Here is a 19,660-nt window from a genome sequence, read left to right as displayed (position 1 = left end):
CATTGTCATTCTGGTCTGCCTTATCCCACTTTATAATTAGGTTGCTAGAGGAATTAATCCATTGTCCATTTCCATAATTAAAATTTGAAGGTAGAAGGTGGCGTAACTGTAAATTAAAGGAAGATAGTCTGAAGCAGCGAGGACAAGGAAATTAATAGTGATAGAAATGGAAGAGGACATGAATGTCATTGGGAGAGAGAAAAGAGAGAAAAGGTGAAATTGAAGTTGCAGCCAAATGTGTGGCCACGTAGGTCACTTTCAACTGAATTAAATAAAGAGAAGAACAAGGGAGACGCGTGTATATAAGTAGAATCTGTAGCTTGCTTAAGGGAGGGGGAGCGAATTCAAACCAGAAATTAGAAACAGAGATCATATGGGGAGGTCTCCTTGTTGTGATGATAACGGTCTTAAGAAAGGCCCCTGGACTCCTGAAGAAGACCAGAAACTTATCCAGTACATTCAGAAACATGGCCATGGAAGTTGGCGATCTCTCCCTAAACTTGCAGGTCTCTCTCTCTCTCTCTCTCTCTCTCTCTCTCTCTATCTCTATCTCTATCTATCTATCTCAATCTCTGCCCGTCTTAAAGGTGTTTGATTATTGTTCTTGCAGGTCTGAAGAGATGTGGGAAGAGCTGTAGATTAAGATGGACAAATTACCTGAGGCCTGACATCAAGAGAGGGAAATTTTCACAAGAAGAAGAGCAGACAATTCTGCATCTCCATTCCATTCTTGGCAACAAGTAATTTCGTTAGCCTCTATCCTGAAATGCTACACTTTCTCTCTGTATATTATTATTTCATCTAATTATCTTAATTTGAATTTGATCTAAAGGTGGTCAGCAATTGCAACCCATCTCCCGGGCCGGACTGACAATGAAATTAAGAATTTCTGGAACACCCACCTAAAAAAGAAGCTGATACAGATGGGTTTCGACCCAATGACCCACCGACCTCGAACTGATATGTTCTCAAACCTCCCCCAGCTGCTAGCTCTGGCTAACCTTAGAGAGCTTATGAATTACCATCCATGGGAGGAAGATGCTGTGAGACTACAATCAGAAGCTTTTCGAGTAGCTAAGCTTCAATATTGTCAATACCTTCTTCAGACGGCAGCTTCGATGACTTCCAGCTCTTTTTCAAACAACCTGAGCAGCATGGCAAACGTGGATGCCTTCAATCTATTGAACTCAATTTCTTCAATTAAAGACAGACCATCAGGTTTGAGTTTACCCCAGTTGGAGAATTCCACCCTATCATCTCTTGGAATCGCTACTAGTCAAGCAGTCCATGATTCAGTCCATTTCCCAGCTCATTTGCCAAACCTGCAACCAGCTGCATGCAGTTTCCAAACGCCTTTCAACAGTGAGATAGCCCAAGGTTCTGATTATACAGGATTCAGCCAAGCAGAAAGCTCGCCTCAATCTCCATCAGTCGTTCCACCCTCTCCCTCTCCTCCTCCTCCTCCTCCTCCTCCTCCTCCACCTCCATCTGCTCTATGTGCAACCGAGACTACAGTCAGCAACCTGGGTGACGCCTGCAGCACCTCTAGCTATGGAGGAGCTCCGTTTTGGGCTGAGCTGCTTCTTGATGAATCTTTTATTCAGGAAATTGGTTAGTTTTACAGATTGTGTGAAATGTTTGATGCTACACCATCCCCTTTACTGTGTCTTTTGTTATTATAAATATTGTAAATACACAATCCATCACCCATACAGAAAATAATCAAACTCTCATACGTTGATGATTTTGTACATAGAGATTAATTCTACTGTTCTGGATTGTTTGCATTATTCTAATGGGGGGTGTGAAGAGAATTGACGAAGATAGTCATGTCAAATAAGTGACGCAGAAAAAAATCAAGAATTGTAATTATAAGCAGGCCCCAGTAGTTAAAATAAAAACATAGGAGTGTCAGTTTCCTCACTAGCTACGATAATAATAATTAATAAAATAAATTCAATGAGAACAAAATAAAAAAATAATAATAACAGCGATGGCCTCATTCAATCGAGACAGGTTGGGAATTGGGGCTGTTTCAATTTTATAAACAAGAATCTGTACAACTAACATGGGTGAAAGAAAGAAATTAAAGATAAAAAAACGGAGAGAAAAGAATCAAGACCCAATTTCCTTGAAGAGTAGGTGAGATGAGACTAATTGCTTTTCTAACAAGGGATTGACTACTAATCATGGTTTTTAAAAACGAACCGGTGATCGAACCGGTCAGGGTCCGATTACCGGTTTGAATGGTCCGACCGTTTGACTTGAATGGCCGGCCCATTCTAACAAAAAATAAAATAATTTTAAAAATTAAAAAAAGATTAAAACTATTCGAACAGTTCAAATAGTTAATCGGCCGGTTCAACGATTTGTTGACCAAAATCAACAGTTTTGGAAGAAAACGAAACCAGTCAGGTAACCAATTCTCAGTTTTTCCGGTCCGACTGTCCGGTCCAGTCCGGTTTTGACCCGATAAACTCATTAACCAAATGTTTTCTTCTCATTTAAACATATTCTATGACATGCATCTTCAATCCATTATGATTAATGGAGTAAGCTTCTAAATTTAGGGTTATGGTGGAAAATAATGATTTAAGTCAAGTAGGTCATTCTTGTCAAAGAAAGGAAGAAAATATGATATCTGATATGGGTAGGTATCCACTCCTATCAAATTCTAATTTAAAGGAGAGGGGGAAAAAGAGAAGATTCATTACCTAATCCGGACCCATCTGTTTTGGATAGTACACAAAGTTTCTTAGGTCATGCATTCCACATATACAACGTCTTTGAAACGATGGCTGCGAGTGGCTAGGGTGCTTGGTTATGTTGCTTTAAATAATTAATCTAGTCTTCAAATTTTCAATCTTTAATTTGGATCTCTTCATTCTTGAATAGCTTATGGGAGTATTTTTTTTCTGTTTTTGGTAATATTTATTGGTAGTTTAATGTAAATCTAATTGGTAGATCAACAAAAACCTTTTTTCCTTGAGGTTATGTTTGGTTTGAAGGAAAATGTATCAAAACCTATATAAGATTTGTTATAAACATGGTTTTTAAAATCGATCCGGAGACTGAACCGGTCAGGGGTCTGGTTATCGGGTCGAACAGTTTGACTGTTCGAACCGAATGCTCGGCTTGTTTTGACAAAAAAAAAAAACATTTAAAACCATTCAAACAGTTAACTGCCTGGTTCAGCAGTTCATTGACCATGATTATAAAGGTTTTCTTGTTTTTCCTTTCCTTTCTCTACTTTTTCCTTCAAGCCAAACATAACTTCAATTATGAGGTAAGATTCTTTTCGAAATTATTTGAATTATGAGAGAGAGAGAGAGAACTGCGTTATCAGTAAATAACATTGATTTTTGGGACCGATGATTATTCCTTTGCTGAGATTTTTCAAAAAGCAGTGATTTTTAAAATCATTATTTTTTAAGAAATTAACTGGATAAATTGTTTCTTTGGTACCATTTGCTTGACATATTAACCGATTTCCGGTTATGAATTTGTTTGGTAGTGATCAACTATATCTCTTATTCTTATTAAGTGCTACATCATCCAAAAATAATCAAAATCGGCCTGAAAAGAAAAATCATCGAATTTGCTGATTTTTTTCAGCTCGATTTTAATAATCATTTTTTGATAGATTTAATCAAATACCAAAATAATTAACAAATTTTTAATTACTGATGTGGCTCTCACATGAGGTCGATTTATGAGAAATCAGCATCTATCCCAAACACCACCCTAATCTCTGAAATATTATACTCCGTTTTACCTATGTATATGCGCTAAATGGGAGTCCGGAATTAGCCGAACCAACCTTTGGCACTACATCAAATTAATGCATCTAGAAACCATATTAGTCTACACAAAATAATGTGTCCCGCAAAGAGAGTTCTAGTGAAGGCCTAATGCTGTCAAACCATTTAAGGATTATTAATGAAGTTGAATTGGTATATTATTTTTTTATTTTTTTTGGGAAAAAAGTTATACTTTTACTCTTTCATTTAGGTTATGTTTGATTTGAAGGAAAAAGTAAAGAAAGGAGGGGAAAGAATTTAATAAACACACGATTAAAGATTTAAACCAAACACACCATTAAGGATTTAAGAAACAAGCATCTGAGAGTGAGTAATTATTTTGGTCTTTGATACAAAACCTGTTAGCACAAAGGTTGATGATCATTAAGACTCCATTTGAGAAGAGTGGAAATACAAATATCAACAATGCAAAATCTTATATATAATATTTCTGAACCTTGTATTTATACCGAATATATTTATATTTACACTCTATTCAAACTGAGCTAAACAATTTTCCTAGTTTCAGAAGGCTGGCTTAGTGGTTTGTATATTAAAAACAAAACAACATATTAATTCAACTGTGGATTGAGAAACACAGACAGCTAATTATTACTACTTTGAGAATGATTCTATAATATAAATACATTAGTCTACCTATGACTGCATAAAGGTTGAAATAGACGACTCACAGGAGGTTCAAACTGTGCAACTAGTAGAGTAAAAAAATTGTCAAGAGAGCAAGACCCAGAAGGTCACTGATTCATCGGCTCAACTGTCCCGTCCGGTGGCCAAGTCTGACATCATTGCTAGTACCATATATTAAATGCTAACAAATGAAATTGACGATTATTGAACAATGTCTGATTTATGAGGCTAATTCCTCCCTCTAGTTATTTGGTTTGGTAATGCTGTGATAATCATAGCCATCGGAGTCAATGTTTTGACGATTATTAGAGTTACATAACAAATGTAGGGTCCAGAACAGCGAAAAAACGCATTCAACAAATGTAGGGCATTGAAATTAATTACGACATGAGGCTTAAACCATGAAAGATTGGTGTGGATCATTTTTCAACTTCGATGATTTCTTTGGAGCAGGTACGCAGTGGGATCATTTGTTTGTGATGAATTTTTTCTTTAATAAGTAGAAACTTCACTTCCATGTTCCAAGTTTGCGGTTCAAAAGGCTGTAGGATCTTTCAACGTGGCAAAAAATAGGTGGGGTCATGACTCATGTAGGAAAGCTTAAGCTTTAACAGAACAACCCCATTAAGCTCAACTCTGACTTAGGGCCTGTTGGTTACCACTTATCTCTTAATGCTGAAGAGATCATGTGCACTTTTAAGAGGTTTTCCCAGCTTTCGTTTGCTCAAAATCTTCAAACCTCTGAATTTGTACTAGTCTGTGCTGATATCCTATCAATTATTTGGCATTATAAATTTAATTCCAGTTTTATCCCTCTTTATATTTGTATTCTATTTTCTACAACACACCCATCTTCCACACCAGTCACAAGGGTACCCATTTCAGGTGATCCATGTGGAGTATTGGTTTTTAATAATAATTTTATTTAATTTAGTTTAAGAGTGGATTATTAAATAAACTAATTATTTTAATATATAAAAACAATTTTATAATTTGAAATAGTTATTTTAATAATTACAATAACCATTTCAGTCATTATTTATTACTTAACTAGTTAAATAAATTAATAATTATTGAAATATATTAATGCTTAACCATAGAAATAATAATTTCATAATTATCTAAATAATATCATTAAAAACTCTTAACTATTTTAATAATTAATATGATTATATTAATTTTTAATAAATTAAACATTCATACAAATATTAAAAATAAATAATTTATTTTTATTTATTTAATAATTAACTATTAAAATAACTAATTTAGTAAATATTATAAATTAAAATAAATATTTTTAATATTTTATTATATATGAATGATTATTTTATTATATTTTCAATTATTTAGTAATTATTTATTTATTTATTTATTAATAAATAATTAATAAAGTATTACATAGTAAATATCTCTTAATAAATAATTATTAATTAATCTAATAATTTTATCAATTCCACTAATTATTTTATATTCATTTAATTAATTGTAAATTAATTTGTTAAATAGTTAAACAAAATTTTCATATCCAAGGCTAAAATGGCCATTTGTTGCTTTTCAGAATTCAGCATTCAGATTTAAGAACAAAATTCTCTACATTCAAACTTTGGAGCCGAAAAAAGTTCACCAACTCCAATACACCTCTTAAAGTAATTATTACAATTTCAGAGACATTAAGACAATCAAACCTTAGAATTTAGTGCAAACGAACAAACTCTTATACAGTGGGAGTTATTGGCTTTGTTTGACCATTCCCATAGCTTTCTTGATTGACGTGAAGAAAAATCAAAATACCATATATGATATATGGTTAATATTTACTTGCATATGTGCATAGGACGTACACTTGCACTAAGATATTATACTTGATCCCTCAGCAAAATATCATACATGATCCCTATACTCGTAAGTTATACATAAACACTTGAATTAATATGTTTCTATATATATAAATATATATATATATATATATATATATATATATAAGGATACATGTGTATATGTGCATATATTTATACATGTATAAACATATGTATATGAACAAATATATACCTATGTGCATATAAACATGACACAATTTACATATTAATATTTCCAAATTTTAAGCTTAGTTGGGAAAGAATTCAATGCAAAAACTTATATATGGTATTTTTCTAAACCTTGTATTTACATTGTGCATATATTTATATTTGTACACTACAACTTTACTCAATGGTACCTTCAAGGTATTTAAATTCTTAATTCCTGGACAGGGTTCATTATCCAGCTGGCCCAGAATGTTGACTAGCCCAATCTGGATTTTGGAGCCCAATAAATAAGACCGTCTAGGCTGGTTGAATTGTCACACAACAATAAACCAATAAGGCCAGAGGCCCATAGCAAATTTTCCTTCTAATCTAGCATTACTAAATTTGTAATTATTTTAAAACAATTAACTCCTTACGCTGTGTTTGCTTGTAGTGTAAATTTATTTGCACTAGTACAAATGCATAGGAGTGCAAATGTAAAAAATGCAAATTCTTGTTTAGTTTTGTTTTGGATTTTACTTTATTCTGCTTCATGTCTTAATTTACTTCATGTGTATTGTAATCAAACAAAAATAAGCTAAAATTTAAAACAAAAATAAGTCAGAATTTACATTCAAATAATTTGCACTGTCATGGTTTTGCATCAGTGTAAATTTATTTGCATTGCAACCAAACACAGCCTTAGGTTCAGTTTAAGAGTACAAATACAAATTTGTAGAGTGCAAAACTTTATATTTTATGTTATTTTGTATGTATTTGCACTGTACATATCTGTATCTGTACTCCTCCAAACTGAGCCTGATGTGAATACAAATATGTACAGTACAAAATATTGTATTTTGTGTTTCAAAACTTATATTTGCACTGTAGATATTTGTATTTGTACTCATCCATTCAGTACAAATATAAATAAGTGTTTATAAATTATGTTTGAGTACAAATATAAATATGTACAGTACAAAACCTTGTATATTATATTTGTAAACTAACTTTGCATTTGCATTGAACATATTTTATTTATACTCTTCCCAAACTAAGCACTAATCACATAAGCCAGGATCGATCTCTCCCAAATTTCCAGTGGGGGATGGCCTTGGGCTTTAAGATTAGGGGGCCGTGTGACACACAATTGCAGTTTTGATGTTTAAGAGTAGGGGCCGATATGGGAGAGGCATAAATAGAGCAACTTGAGTCTTGAGCTAAGCAGAACTTTAGTTTGGTCTTCATGGCTTAACTTATGGAAAGCTGAGGAGCAAGCAAGCTTTCGTATTTCTTAGTCAGCGTTCTTGGTGGGCTTTGGGTCCAGAGAGCCCAAAAGCCATGTGGGATATAATTCCCAAATGGGCAATAAGAAATAGGATGTTAACAAGTTTTATTCGATCCGCGCAATTCAACAATAAGGATCATCAGACTCTGACAAAGTTCATTTCTAATTATTAATTGGTTTGCAAAACTCAGGCTAGCTAGCTAGCTTCCTGTTATTGTTTGAAACTTTTAAATTTGAACACAAAATAAGCTGTGGAGAGTGGATACAATACAACAAGACTATCAGATCTCAATTAGGTATCAACAACTTGTGATTCTCTCTTGCCGTAGTGGAAGGCTTTCCGTCTGTCTTCAGTACTATGCTTTTCTAATGAATGTGGAGAGTTCCTCCATCCCTTCTTGCCCTCCTAACCATGGAGATGAGGAACTACTTAAACATCTGTCGAGTCTGTGGCTGCCTCGCTCATCTGTTCCGATCAAAGCAACGGATAACGACTTACTTCCTAGAGAAGAATGGAGCAGAACATTAGTCTTCAAAGTTCTTACTAATCGAAGCTACAGAGTGGCAGGACTCAGGGAGATGATTTGTAAATCATGGAAACTTGAAAATGGTGACATTATGGATTTGGTCCTCAATCGTATTTAGTTAAATTCCCAAGCAGCTTTGAAAGAGATCAAATCATGGAAAAAGGACCCTGGCTCTTTGAAAACGATCTTTTTATCACTCAAAAAGGGGATCCTAACTTCAGACCAATCGACTATCCTCTTGATCAGGCAAGCTTCTGGATTCATCTTACAGGTTTACCTATCGGATATCTGAACATCAATGCTGTAAAGAAGATTGCCTCAGCTCTGGGAAAACCATTGGAACCTGCAAGCAAAAGCATTTCCAAATGGTGCAAATACGCCAGAATAAGATTCAAATCAATGTCAACGATCCAATTCGACAAGAGGTCCCATTTACGCTTCTGAATGGTGATACGATCCTGATTAAAGTCCAATATGAAAGACTACCACGCCATTGCAAATTTTGTGGTTTAGTGGGACATGAAGATCTCTCCTGTCGAACAAAGCACAAGCTGCTGGAGGCTCTAGATCGATGCACTTCGGAAGAAGGAAAAAGATGAATTCAAAACCTTCTGTTTGACTTCATTACACTGGAAATCAGAGCATCTCCCATCAACAAATCACATTTACCAAGAGGAAAGGATGACGAACCTGTTGGGGAATGTGACAGTGGTGAATCATCTCATACTTCACAAGGTTCATTACTAGCAAAATCGATGGAGTTGGCCGGCGGTAATGGTCTGTTAATTGATTCCAGCAAGGAAAATGGAGATGGCGGATTTCGGGCAGATTCTTTTGGATGTGAACCCGCCAAATCAGGCAAGTTCCCATCCCATAACTCTCCCGCTTCAGCCATTAATGCTGCTCATCATTCAAATTCTCAAATTGATGCCCCACGTTCTGATCCGTTACACAATGAGATGAATGTCTTGTGGAGATTTATTGATTCACCACCAACATTCACGGAGCCTCCCCATCGAACTTCCATCTCGGATGACACAATTCAACCAATAGCGGTTACTCAAGCAGCAAATACGATGAAGAATCAAGAGCCTCTGAACGTAATCCCATCACTGCCTTCTTTGATGGATGGCGGATTTACTACCAATCCGTTGGTTAGTATATCCGCCAAATCAGGCAAGTCTTCTAAATTCACTCCCTGTAATAATGTGGCTACAAATCCAGACATGTCACCTAATACATCTGATTGGCATCCTTTTGATTCCACAACGGAGCAAACGCCGATGGCTGTTGATGATCACCCTAATACATTTGATTGTTGCACAAAGAAAAGAAAGAGTTGCTTTGAAGATTTAGCTAATTCAACCCCAGGGCGTGCCAGACTCGAAAGACAAGCAAGGAACATTAACACCAATGACTCCGATTCTTCTAACATTCACACTGTGGTGGCAGGGCTCAAACTGCCATCACGGTCGCCATGAAAATCCTCAGTTGCAATTGTCAGGGAGGGGGGAGTCACCTGATAGTTCTTTATCTCAATAGACTCCTATTAAAACACCATCCGGACATTTTTTTTTTATCTCTAAAACAAAGAACAACTTGAATAAGTCCAAAGTGATTCTTCGACATCTTCATAAATACCATGTTGAAGTTATTCCTACAATTGGTAGATTTGGAGGTTTGTGGTTTGGTTTATAGACCACTCAATTTACTGCACTGTAAAGAACAGACCACAATGCCTTGAATGGTGATGAAGGGAAATTTGGCCCGGCCTCGCAATCACCCGACACGTGGCAAAAGCAAGCAACTCGGGGCAGCAGAGCGCCCAAAACGAGCACCGAGAGTAACAAAGTCCAAACTCACTACTGAGCCTGAACTCCACCAGACTGGATTCCCTACTAGGAGTCCGAACTCCCTACCAAGAACCCGAGCTCCCTACTCGGAGTCCGAACTCCCTACCAAGAACCCGAGCTCCCTACTCGGAGTCCGAACTGTCTCGGGTCCTAAGCCTCACAAAGCCATGACCCGTGCTGGCCCATGGCAGCTCGGAACACTCCCCAAACCGAACTCAAGACATCTCACTCGCCACTCCAGCACTTCGCTTCCGAAACACCAGACTGACCAAACGTACCTGACACCGAGGACGTCCGTATCCAAGGGCGACGCACTTGACTGATTTGGGATCTGACGCCTGACAGCCGCACTTCAAACGGCCTCCTGCCACCGCCACCTGCCACCGTCGTCACCAGCCGCAGAGACGGCTCCAACAAATGGAGCGGTGGCGGTTCTGTCCGGCCAGAGGGGATGACATCCGAACTGGCAGGAGCTCAGAGATAATCATGCCCGATCTGACAGAAGCCTGGAAGTGAGTGCGCGAGGTGGTTATAAAAGGCTCCCTACCCCCCAAGAACGAGGTATGCTAACTTTGCGCTATCTGGCTTATCTTGCCTTTGAAAGATTCTAACTTGACCTTCGGAGCCCTTACGTCGGGTTCTCCCCGGAGCTTCTTCATCCCCTCCGTTTCAGGTCCCCTGCCACTCAGTTCAGAGGCAAGATCGTTGACAGCTAAGACCGGTCGGATTGTGCATCATCAATTGGCGCCGTCTGTGGGAACGCTTCAAAAGGCCTCCCTCCAAACTCTCATACCCCTTTCTTCTTCTTTGAAAAACTCAACACTCATGGCCTCTTCCAGCAACGCCAGACGCGGCACGGAGACAAACACCACCGGGGAACAGCCTCAAGTTCCCGTGGTGTGCGTTGGGCAGTTCACCATCCCCCTCTCGGTGGACGGAATTCCCAATCTGAATACGCCACAAGCAGTGGTGCCTGTAAACCTTCCTGCCACAAACATCCCCTTTCCTCCCCCCATCGAGACTACCTTCGTTGAACCGACCGCCGTCCCCCTGGCAGCTAGCCAAAACCGGTTGGACGACCTGATGTAGTGCATGCGGGCAATGCAAGCCCAGATGCAACAGTTCCAGCAACACCAACTTCACCAGCACCAAGTGTTGCACAACCTCTCCCAGTACCACTATCAACAGCAGTTCCCCCAACTGCCACCGAACCAACCACTACTTCCACCTCGCCACCCTGCTCCGAAGCCGGTCAAGGCCTCTCCGCAGGATGGGCTTCCCCACCAAGGAAGGGCCTCCAGGCCCCAGAACCCCCCTAACAGCCAGGCCTCGTCCCCAGGCCGAAGAGAGAGAAAAGTCATCCCCGCCTCGCAGCTCGTAGGCGGGTCGGGAACCTCGCCCACGAGATCGACACCTCGGGGCTACAAACCAGAGTTCCCACTCACGGAAAACCGATTCGGCGCACTGGCAGCAGCGGACTACCAGCATTCCGGGCCCATCGAGCTCGGCAACACGGAGGCCAGCAGCGCCAGTACAAGGCCCACTCAACAGCGAAGGCGCCGGCGAAGTCGACGAACCGCCACCTGTGTTCTGTCAGAACTTAGAGGCAAAGGCAAGACGAGCTCGGACGAGGTAGGAGTTGCCCCGATTCTCTCAGTTCCTTCCCCCCTCGCATCAGAACTCCTGGCAGTCCCCTTGCCCAGAGATTTCAACCTCTAAACAAGTATGACGGGTCCTTCGACCCCAACGACCACGTTGACGCTTTCCAGTCCCAAATGCACCTCGCCAGAGCCAGCGAATCATGCATGTGCGTGGCTTTCACCACCACCCTCTGGGGGGTAGCCCACACTTGGTACAGGAATCTGGCCCCCGGGTCGATAAAGTGCTGGGCTCAGTTCGTGTAGGTCTTCACTGCACACTTTGTCACCAGCAAACAGTGCCCCAGAGCAGAGGAAAGCGTCTTCGGGGTAGTCCAAAGGGAAGGAGAACCCATACGGGGCTACATCAAACGATTCAATGAAGCATGCTTACAGATACCGCGGTTAGACCCCGCGGTGCAGCTCGTGACAGCGAAAAGAGGGGTGATGCACAAAGAATTCAAATGGCACATGGTAGCTAACCAGCCCGCGACCGTGGCCGAATTTCTCAAGCTCGCGGACAAGTTCATGAGGACGGAGGAAGAAATCAACCAACAAACCGAGGGCGGAAACGAGAAAAAAAAGAGGGATGGCGAGCCCTCTAACTCAGTCGACCGGAAAAACCCGGCCCGGGACCCAAAACCGAACCAGTCGTTCCGAGCTCCCCTACCAGTTCGGACGGATTATACGCCACTGAACACAAGGTGGACCGAGATCTTAATGACGATCAAGGATGCCCCGTACGTGAAATGGCCACCTCGCCTAAAGGGAAATCCGAACGAAAGAAACAAGAATTTGTATTGTAGTTTCCATAGGGACCATAGTCACAGTACCGAGTAGTGCAATAATCTCCGAGACAAAATAGAGGGGATCATCCGTTGCGGATACTTGAGAAACTTTGTACAGCACAACAATAACAATAAGGTTGATCGGCCAGACGAGCACGAAAAGGACGCCCCTGAATCTAGTAGCAGGCCTGCCGAACTGTTGCAGCGACAACCTCCGGTAGAGAGGCCAATTCAGGGAACCATCCATGTAATTGTGGGAGGTTCGGTGGTAGCAGGGTGTACCTTGGCAGCAGCCCGAACTTCAGTTCGCGAAGCGGTCCTCGAGGAGCAGAACCCTCCGAAAAGGCCAAAGACCGAAGAACCAATCCTCTTCACGGAAGACGACGCGCGAGGAGTTCGCTACCCCCACGATGACGCGCTTGTCATTAAACTAAGGATCAGCGACTTCGAGGTCAGACGCATACTCATAGATTCGGGCAGCTCGGCAGACATCCTCTTCAAATCAGCGTTTGATCAGCTACAGCTGTGGAGGAGCGAACTGAAGCCCGCAAACACTCCCCTGGTGGGCTTCAGCGGAGAGGAAGTCAGGCCCCTCGGAAAAATAACGGTACTTGTGGAAGTCGGCACGTGGCCTTGTGCGGTCAGACTCAACCACGACTTCTTGGTGGTCGCGACCCCCTCCCCATACAATGCCATAATAGGGCGGCCAATCACGCATATCCTATGAGCGGTGGTCTCCACCTACTATTTGGCCATGAAGTTCCCTACGGACTTCAGTGTGGGGGTAGTGCGGGGCGACCAGCTCGAGTCCCGCAAGTGTTACGTTGCTGCCCTAAAGGGAAAGACCAAGGCAGCCGGCGACCTCGATCTGGAGCGGCCCGTGGAACAAGGCGAGGAACGAGCCTCGCCCACAGAAGAAACAGTCGCGATTCCAACCTCGCCTACGGACCCAGCTCGCACACTCCAGATCGGTGCTTTTGTCAAAGAACCCCTACGGACCGAACTGGTGAGTTTTTTACTTCTAAATTTAGATATTTTTGCATGGTTCGCGGCTGATATGCCCGGTATTGACCCTGGCCTTATAACTCACAAACTTAACACTGACCCTCTAGTCAGACCCATTAGACAAAAGAAACGGAACTTAGCCCCAGAACGCTTGAAGGCGGTCGACGAGGAAATCGAGAAGCTCCTCGCGGCAGACTTCATAAGGGAAGTCCATTACCCGAGCTGGGTGGCCAACCCTGTGCTGGTGAAAAAGGCGAACGGCAAGTGGCGCATGTGCGTCGACTACACCGACCTGAACCGAGCTTGCCCGAAAGACTGCTTCCCCCTCCCCAGGATCGACCGCCTAGTGGAAGCGACCTCGGGACATGAATTGCTAAGCTTCCTGGATGCCTACTCAGGCTACAACCAAATCCGGATGGACCAGTCCGACGAGGAAAAAACCAGCTTCATAACCGAGTTCGGTCTGTACTATTACAAGGTCATGCCCTTCGGATTAAAAAATGCCAGGGCGACCTTCCAAAGACTTGTAAATAGGCTGTTTTTGCCCCTGATTGGCACGAAGATAGAGTGTTATGTAGACGACATGGTCGTCAAGACACGGTTTTCACAAGAACTAATAAAAGACTTGGATTCTGTCTTCCAAATCCTGCGTCAGTTTAGCATGAAATTGAACCCCAACAAATGTGTCTTTAGCATCACCTCGGGCAAATTCCTAGGCTACGTTGTCAATCGGCACGGTATCGAGGCCAACCCGGACAAGATAAAAGTCATCCTACATATGAGACCACCTGGGAAAGTAAAAGAAGTTCAGAGGCTAAACGGCTGCATAGCCGCTCTAAGCCGCTTCATGTCCAAGTTAGCAGATCGCTGCTTACCCTTCTTCAAAGCAATCAAAGGCAAAGGGTTCGAGTGGACCCAAGACTGCCAGCTCGCGTTTGACGAGCTAAAAGGTTACCTCGCCAGTGTGCCAACCTTAGCTCGGCCCAAGGAAGGCGAAGTCTTAGAACTGTACCTCTCGGCTAGCGACGAGGTGGTCAGTTCGGTACTAGTAAAGGAAGCAGACCGGGTCCAACGGCCCATATATTATGTTAGTAAAATCTTGCAGGGAGCAGAGACAAAGTACCCGCAGATAGAAAAGCTAGCGTATGCACTGGTGATAGCAGCATGGAAACTCCGCCCATATTTCCAGGCTCACACTGTCATCGTCCTGACCGACAAACCTCTGAGACAAGTTTTACTCAAACCCGAGGTTTCCGGTCGATTGACGAAGTGGGCCATCGAACTCAGCGAGTACGATCTCCAGTACAAGCCAAGAACTGCCATTAAGGCCCAAGCCTTGGCAGATTTTATCGTAGAATGCACGTTTAGCCTCGAAGCCCCTGAGCCGGTCGAGCCCGAGATCCCCAGTTCGAGCGAGCTCGGAGCTCCCAAGCCAAACGAGTCCGAACCCCGTGAAGTAGCAGCCAGTGTAGCATCCCTCCTGGTTAGACCAAGCGCGATTGGGATGAGGAGCCCTGGATCCTTCACGTAGATGGCTCCTCGAACCAGCAAAGCAGCGGGACTGGAATAGTGCTACGCGGCCCGAGCGAAACAAAGTTGGAATACGCACTACGCTTTGAGTTCGCGGCATCCAACAACGAGGCAGAGTACGAGACACTAATAGCCGGGCTAAACCTAGCGCACAAAGTTGGAGCAAAGCACATAGTTATCTGCAGTGATTCCCAGCTCGTGGTCAACCAAGTTATAGGCGAATATGAAGCGCGCGAGCTCACAATGGTTGCATACTTGGCAAAGGTAAAGGAGGCTCTGCTCAACTTCCAGTCACACTTCATCAAGCAAATCCCGAGGTCAGAGAACACTGAGGCCGACGCCCTATCCCGACTAGCTAGCACGAGCCACAACGCCATGAGAACCGTGTACGTAGACGACTTACCTCGGCCCAGCATTCTCGGTGGGGCAGAAGGGGTCGCTCCCGTCACTGAAGCAGAGCCGAGCTGGATCGACCCACTCACGAGCTTCCTGCTAGACGGAACCCTCCCCGCAGACCGCAACGCAGCCAAGAGGGTGCAGCCCCAGGCAGCCAAATACGTCATGATAGACGAACGGTTATACTGACGATCCTACACGCTCCCCTACCTGTGATGCTTGCGCCCAGCCAAAGCCGGGCTGGTACTTCGTGACACTCCTGAAGGCTTGTGCGGCGGACACCTGGGGGGTAGAGCCCTCGCCCAAAAAGCACTTCAACAAGGATACTACTGGCCAACGATGAAGACAGAGGCAATCGAGCTCGTCAGAAAATGCACAAGTGTCAGAAACATGCCAATATCCACCATCAGCCCGCTGCGACCTCAAATACCTCACTAGTCCGTGGCCCTTCGCCCAATGGGGCATCGACCTCCTGGGGCCATTCTCACCAGCGACAGGCGGGAGAAAATTCCTAGTGGTGGCAGTAGATTACTTCACAAAGTGGATAGAAGCTGAACCCCTGGCAATAGTTACAGCCCGAAACATACAGAACTTCTTTTGGAAGAACATTGTATGTCGCTTCAGGCTACCTCGGGTACTGATCTCCGACAACGGCAAACAGTTCGAGGATATCAAGTTCCAAGAATGGTGCCAAAGTATGGTAATTAGTCAGAACTTCACGTCGGTTGCACACCCGCAGGCAAATGGCCAAACAGAAGTAATGAACAGAGCCATCCTCCGTGGACTGAAAGCACGATTAGACCGAGCCAAAGGTTTGTGGGCAGATGAACTACCAAGTGTTCTATGGGTTCACCGAACCACGGAAAAAACCGCCACAAGAGAGACCCCCTTTAACCTCACCTACGGCACCGAGGCGGTGATCCCGACGGAAATCGAAGTACCTACGCTGCGACTAGAAGCATACGACGAACAGACAAACGAGGGTGAGTTACGCACCAACCTCGACCTACTGGACGAAGTGAGAAACCTCGCGCACATCTGAACTGCGGCCTACCAGCAAAAGGTGGCTCGGTACTATAACGCCAGAGTAAAGAAGAGGAACTTCTGCGTCGGCGACCTGGTTCTCCGTAAGATCATGGTGCCCGAACCCGGCATAGGGAAACTTGGACCAAATTGGGAAGGACCCTACAGAGTAAAGAAAGCACTCGAGGGGGGGCATACGAGCTCGAAACCCTAGAAGGAAAACAAGTACCCCGAGCATGGAACGTCGTCAACTTAAGAAGATACTACCTATAAACCACCAAGGCAAGTACCCCGAAGCCAAGGTAAAAAACGAACTAAAGGACCGAAATGGTCAGTTCGGCAAAAAACGCAGCTCGAAGACAGGACAACCAGCACTTAAACAAAAAAGCCATTTCATTTCAAATAAAGGTGTACATTCAAAAAAAAAAGACACTTTTACAAGTCAGGGGCTACTTCATCATTATCAGAAGCCACTTCGACAACACCCGAAGGACCTGCCTCCTCCTCGGAGTCCGGTTCGGCATCCGCAGCATTAGCCATCTCTTAAGTAATGCGCGAAGTAGATATGGCACTGGTATCGAGCTCGTGGTACGTATTCTGGATCATCCACCGGCTTAGCTTGAAACCCCTCCTGTAGGAGTCCACCATCAGATCATCGAAATCCGACGAAGCAATATAATCACTGACAACTTTTTTCTTCGCGTCTTCGATGCCTTGAGAGATCTAAGTCCTCTCCCTGATATCCTCCTGAAGATACTCGACCTGATGCTGCAAGTCCAGCTTCAATTCCGCCATATGCTTCACCACCACTCCCATGGCCTCAGCATCTCTCTAAGACCTCGCCTGCCTAGACCGCGCGAGGCGAGCAGCCTCCTCGGCAGCTCGCACCTGCCTCGAGCACCTCTCCACCTGGTTCGCTAAGGCGTGAATAGAAGAGTTCACCTACCAAAAGGAAACAAGGGATCAAAGGAACGAATAGAAGAAAAAGGCCGAAGAACTCTAAAGAAGGGAGATCACTTACCACCATGGCATGGGTAACGGCACGGCAGGCCACTTGGTGCAGAGGGAGCTTGGTCCACGCCGCGACTTCCTCGGGAAACATGGCCTCCTTACTCCTTTGAAGAGCGTGAATAGGCGACAACACACTCCTGAAGTCCCCCGGGGCCTCCGAGCCCGACGACCCAGCTCGCGTATGGGCAGACTCGGAGTAAGCAGGAGCCCCCGTGTGAGTAGTTTTGGCATAAGGAGCCCCCGCCGGCTCCTGCATAGGAGGAACCATCTCGGGCTCCATAGGCTGATCCTCCGTCGGGTAGTCCGGTGCCTCGGGCTCCACACCCTGGGGTGGCTCGGTGCGAGCTCGCTTAGCCACCCGTTTTCTCCTCTTCATGCCCTGGAACAAGTGCCCACCTCGAGTCCCTCGAGAGTCCATCATACCTGCGAAAAGGAGTTCGGCATCAGTAAAACAAGTAAAAGAAGAGCAAGACAGGATCGCTAGGGGAAGAACCTACCCGAACTCAGGCCAGCAGCAATAAGCTTGGCCTCCGTCAGATACCGTTGACACTCCAGCCCAAGCCACGCCCATTGCCGAAGGCCCTTCGCCGTCTCTTTATCGAGTGTGACACCGGAGTCGGGAGCGGCCATCCCCCAGCCGGTCTGAAACGGCCACCCCAGCGCACTTCGCACCCTGAAATAGTCCCGCTTCCACGCCGGGACCTTATTAGGGAGTCCGTGTAAGAGCTTGAAGCCTGGGCGAGGAGACAAGTAGTATGCCCGCCTATGCCCAAGAAGGGGACCCGCTTGCTTTTTCAGCATTAAATTAGAGGAAAAAATCTCCAAATCCAAAGGAAAGTTCTCGTCACAGAATAAGGAGATCATCCCCACTAAATTCCTAATGGAGTTCGGGTGAAGCTGGCCGACCGTCACACCGAAGTGGTTTAGAACCTCGACGAGAAGAGGATGGAAAGGCAGTCGCAGCCCCGCAGCGAGCTGCTCCTGGAAAATCACGATCTCATCAGGACCGTGTTCCCAAGGGAAGCTACCCGTAGGTATGAAGTAGGCGTACTCCCCGGGAAAGTTGTAGTAGTCTATGAGGGATTGAAGTCCCTCTGGCATCATAGTCGAAGGGCTGAACTGATATAAAGCCCGGCCACGACGGGAGGTGGATGCCGACCTACCCGAGGCACCTCGGCCTGTAGGTTCAACCTCTTCCTCAGGACCTACATCGGGCTCACTTGAACTACTAGGGGACGCAAATTGGTTCGTAGAACTTGCATCAGACCCGCTTGAACTGTCTGAACCCTCCGAACTAGACATCAGGGAGTGGAACAGGATTCCAAGAGCACTCACCTAGGAAGAAGATTGAAGTAGACCACGAAAGCTCGAACAAGCAAAAGGAACCTGGGACGCGAGCTGAAGAGCTTAGACGCGAACTGAAACTTAGGCGCGAGCTCAAGAGGCACAGTAAGGACTGGCCCCCCCCCGCTATTTATATCCACAGCGGCCGGAAAGCGACGACCCAAATCGAAGCCAATTCAACGGCCCACAGCCGCGCTGACCGCACGTCTTCCGAAACCGACCAGCGCACGTCTTTCCGAAACTGACGAGGCGTCGCGCATGTCCTGTCAGAGATGACGGGGCATCAGCACGCATCTTCTCGAAACTGACAGGGTGTTAGCGCACGTCTCCTCGCAATAAAAGCATATGCAGCATGACTCCCGAACGGTTACCGTCACGTCTCCCAAACGCGCGCCTTTTTTGAAAATCAAATTGAAGCGAACGCCCTTAGTACGGGTCAAAATCCTCCTGCTACCTTACGAACTCACCGCGCCAAGACAGGACCCTTGTCGCAGGGAGTGGGGGGCAATTGATGAAGGGAAATTTGGCCCGGCCTCGCAATCACCCGACACGTGGCAAAAGCAAGCAACTCGGGGCAGCAGAGCGCCCAAAACGAGCACCGAAAGTAACAAAGTCCAAGCTCACTACTGAGCCCGAACTCCACCAGACCGGATTCCCTACTAAGAGCCCGAGCTCCCTGCTAAGAACCCGAGCTCCCTACTAGGAGTCTGAACTCCCTACCAAGAACCCGAGCTCCCTACTAGGAGTCCGAACTCCCTACCAAGAACCCAAGCTCCCTACTGGGAGTCCGAACTATCTCGGATCCTA

The 19,660-nt window shown here is 44.6% G+C and overlaps 1 protein-coding gene across 1 annotated transcript; it reads left to right on the top strand.

Annotated features, from left to right (window-relative positions):
- Positions 1-311: 311 nt before the first annotated feature.
- Positions 312-1,753, top strand: LOC104605995 (transcription factor MYB93). The gene is made up of 3 exons (XM_010270978.3): positions 312-506; positions 611-740; positions 833-1,753. The coding sequence occupies exons 1-3, from the start codon at positions 374-376 to the stop codon at positions 1,614-1,616; spliced, it is 1,047 nt and encodes a 348-aa protein (XP_010269280.1). The 5' UTR covers positions 312-373; the 3' UTR covers positions 1,617-1,753.
- Positions 1,754-19,660: the final 17,907 nt, after the last annotated feature.

The sequence above is a fragment of the Nelumbo nucifera genome, chromosome 1 (genome assembly GCF_055504915.1).
Source record: "Nelumbo nucifera cultivar China Antique chromosome 1, China Antique-T2T, whole genome shotgun sequence".
NCBI classification, from domain to species: domain Eukaryota; kingdom Viridiplantae; phylum Streptophyta; class Magnoliopsida; order Proteales; family Nelumbonaceae; genus Nelumbo; species Nelumbo nucifera.
This window is presented reverse-complemented; position numbering and strand designations above follow the sequence as displayed.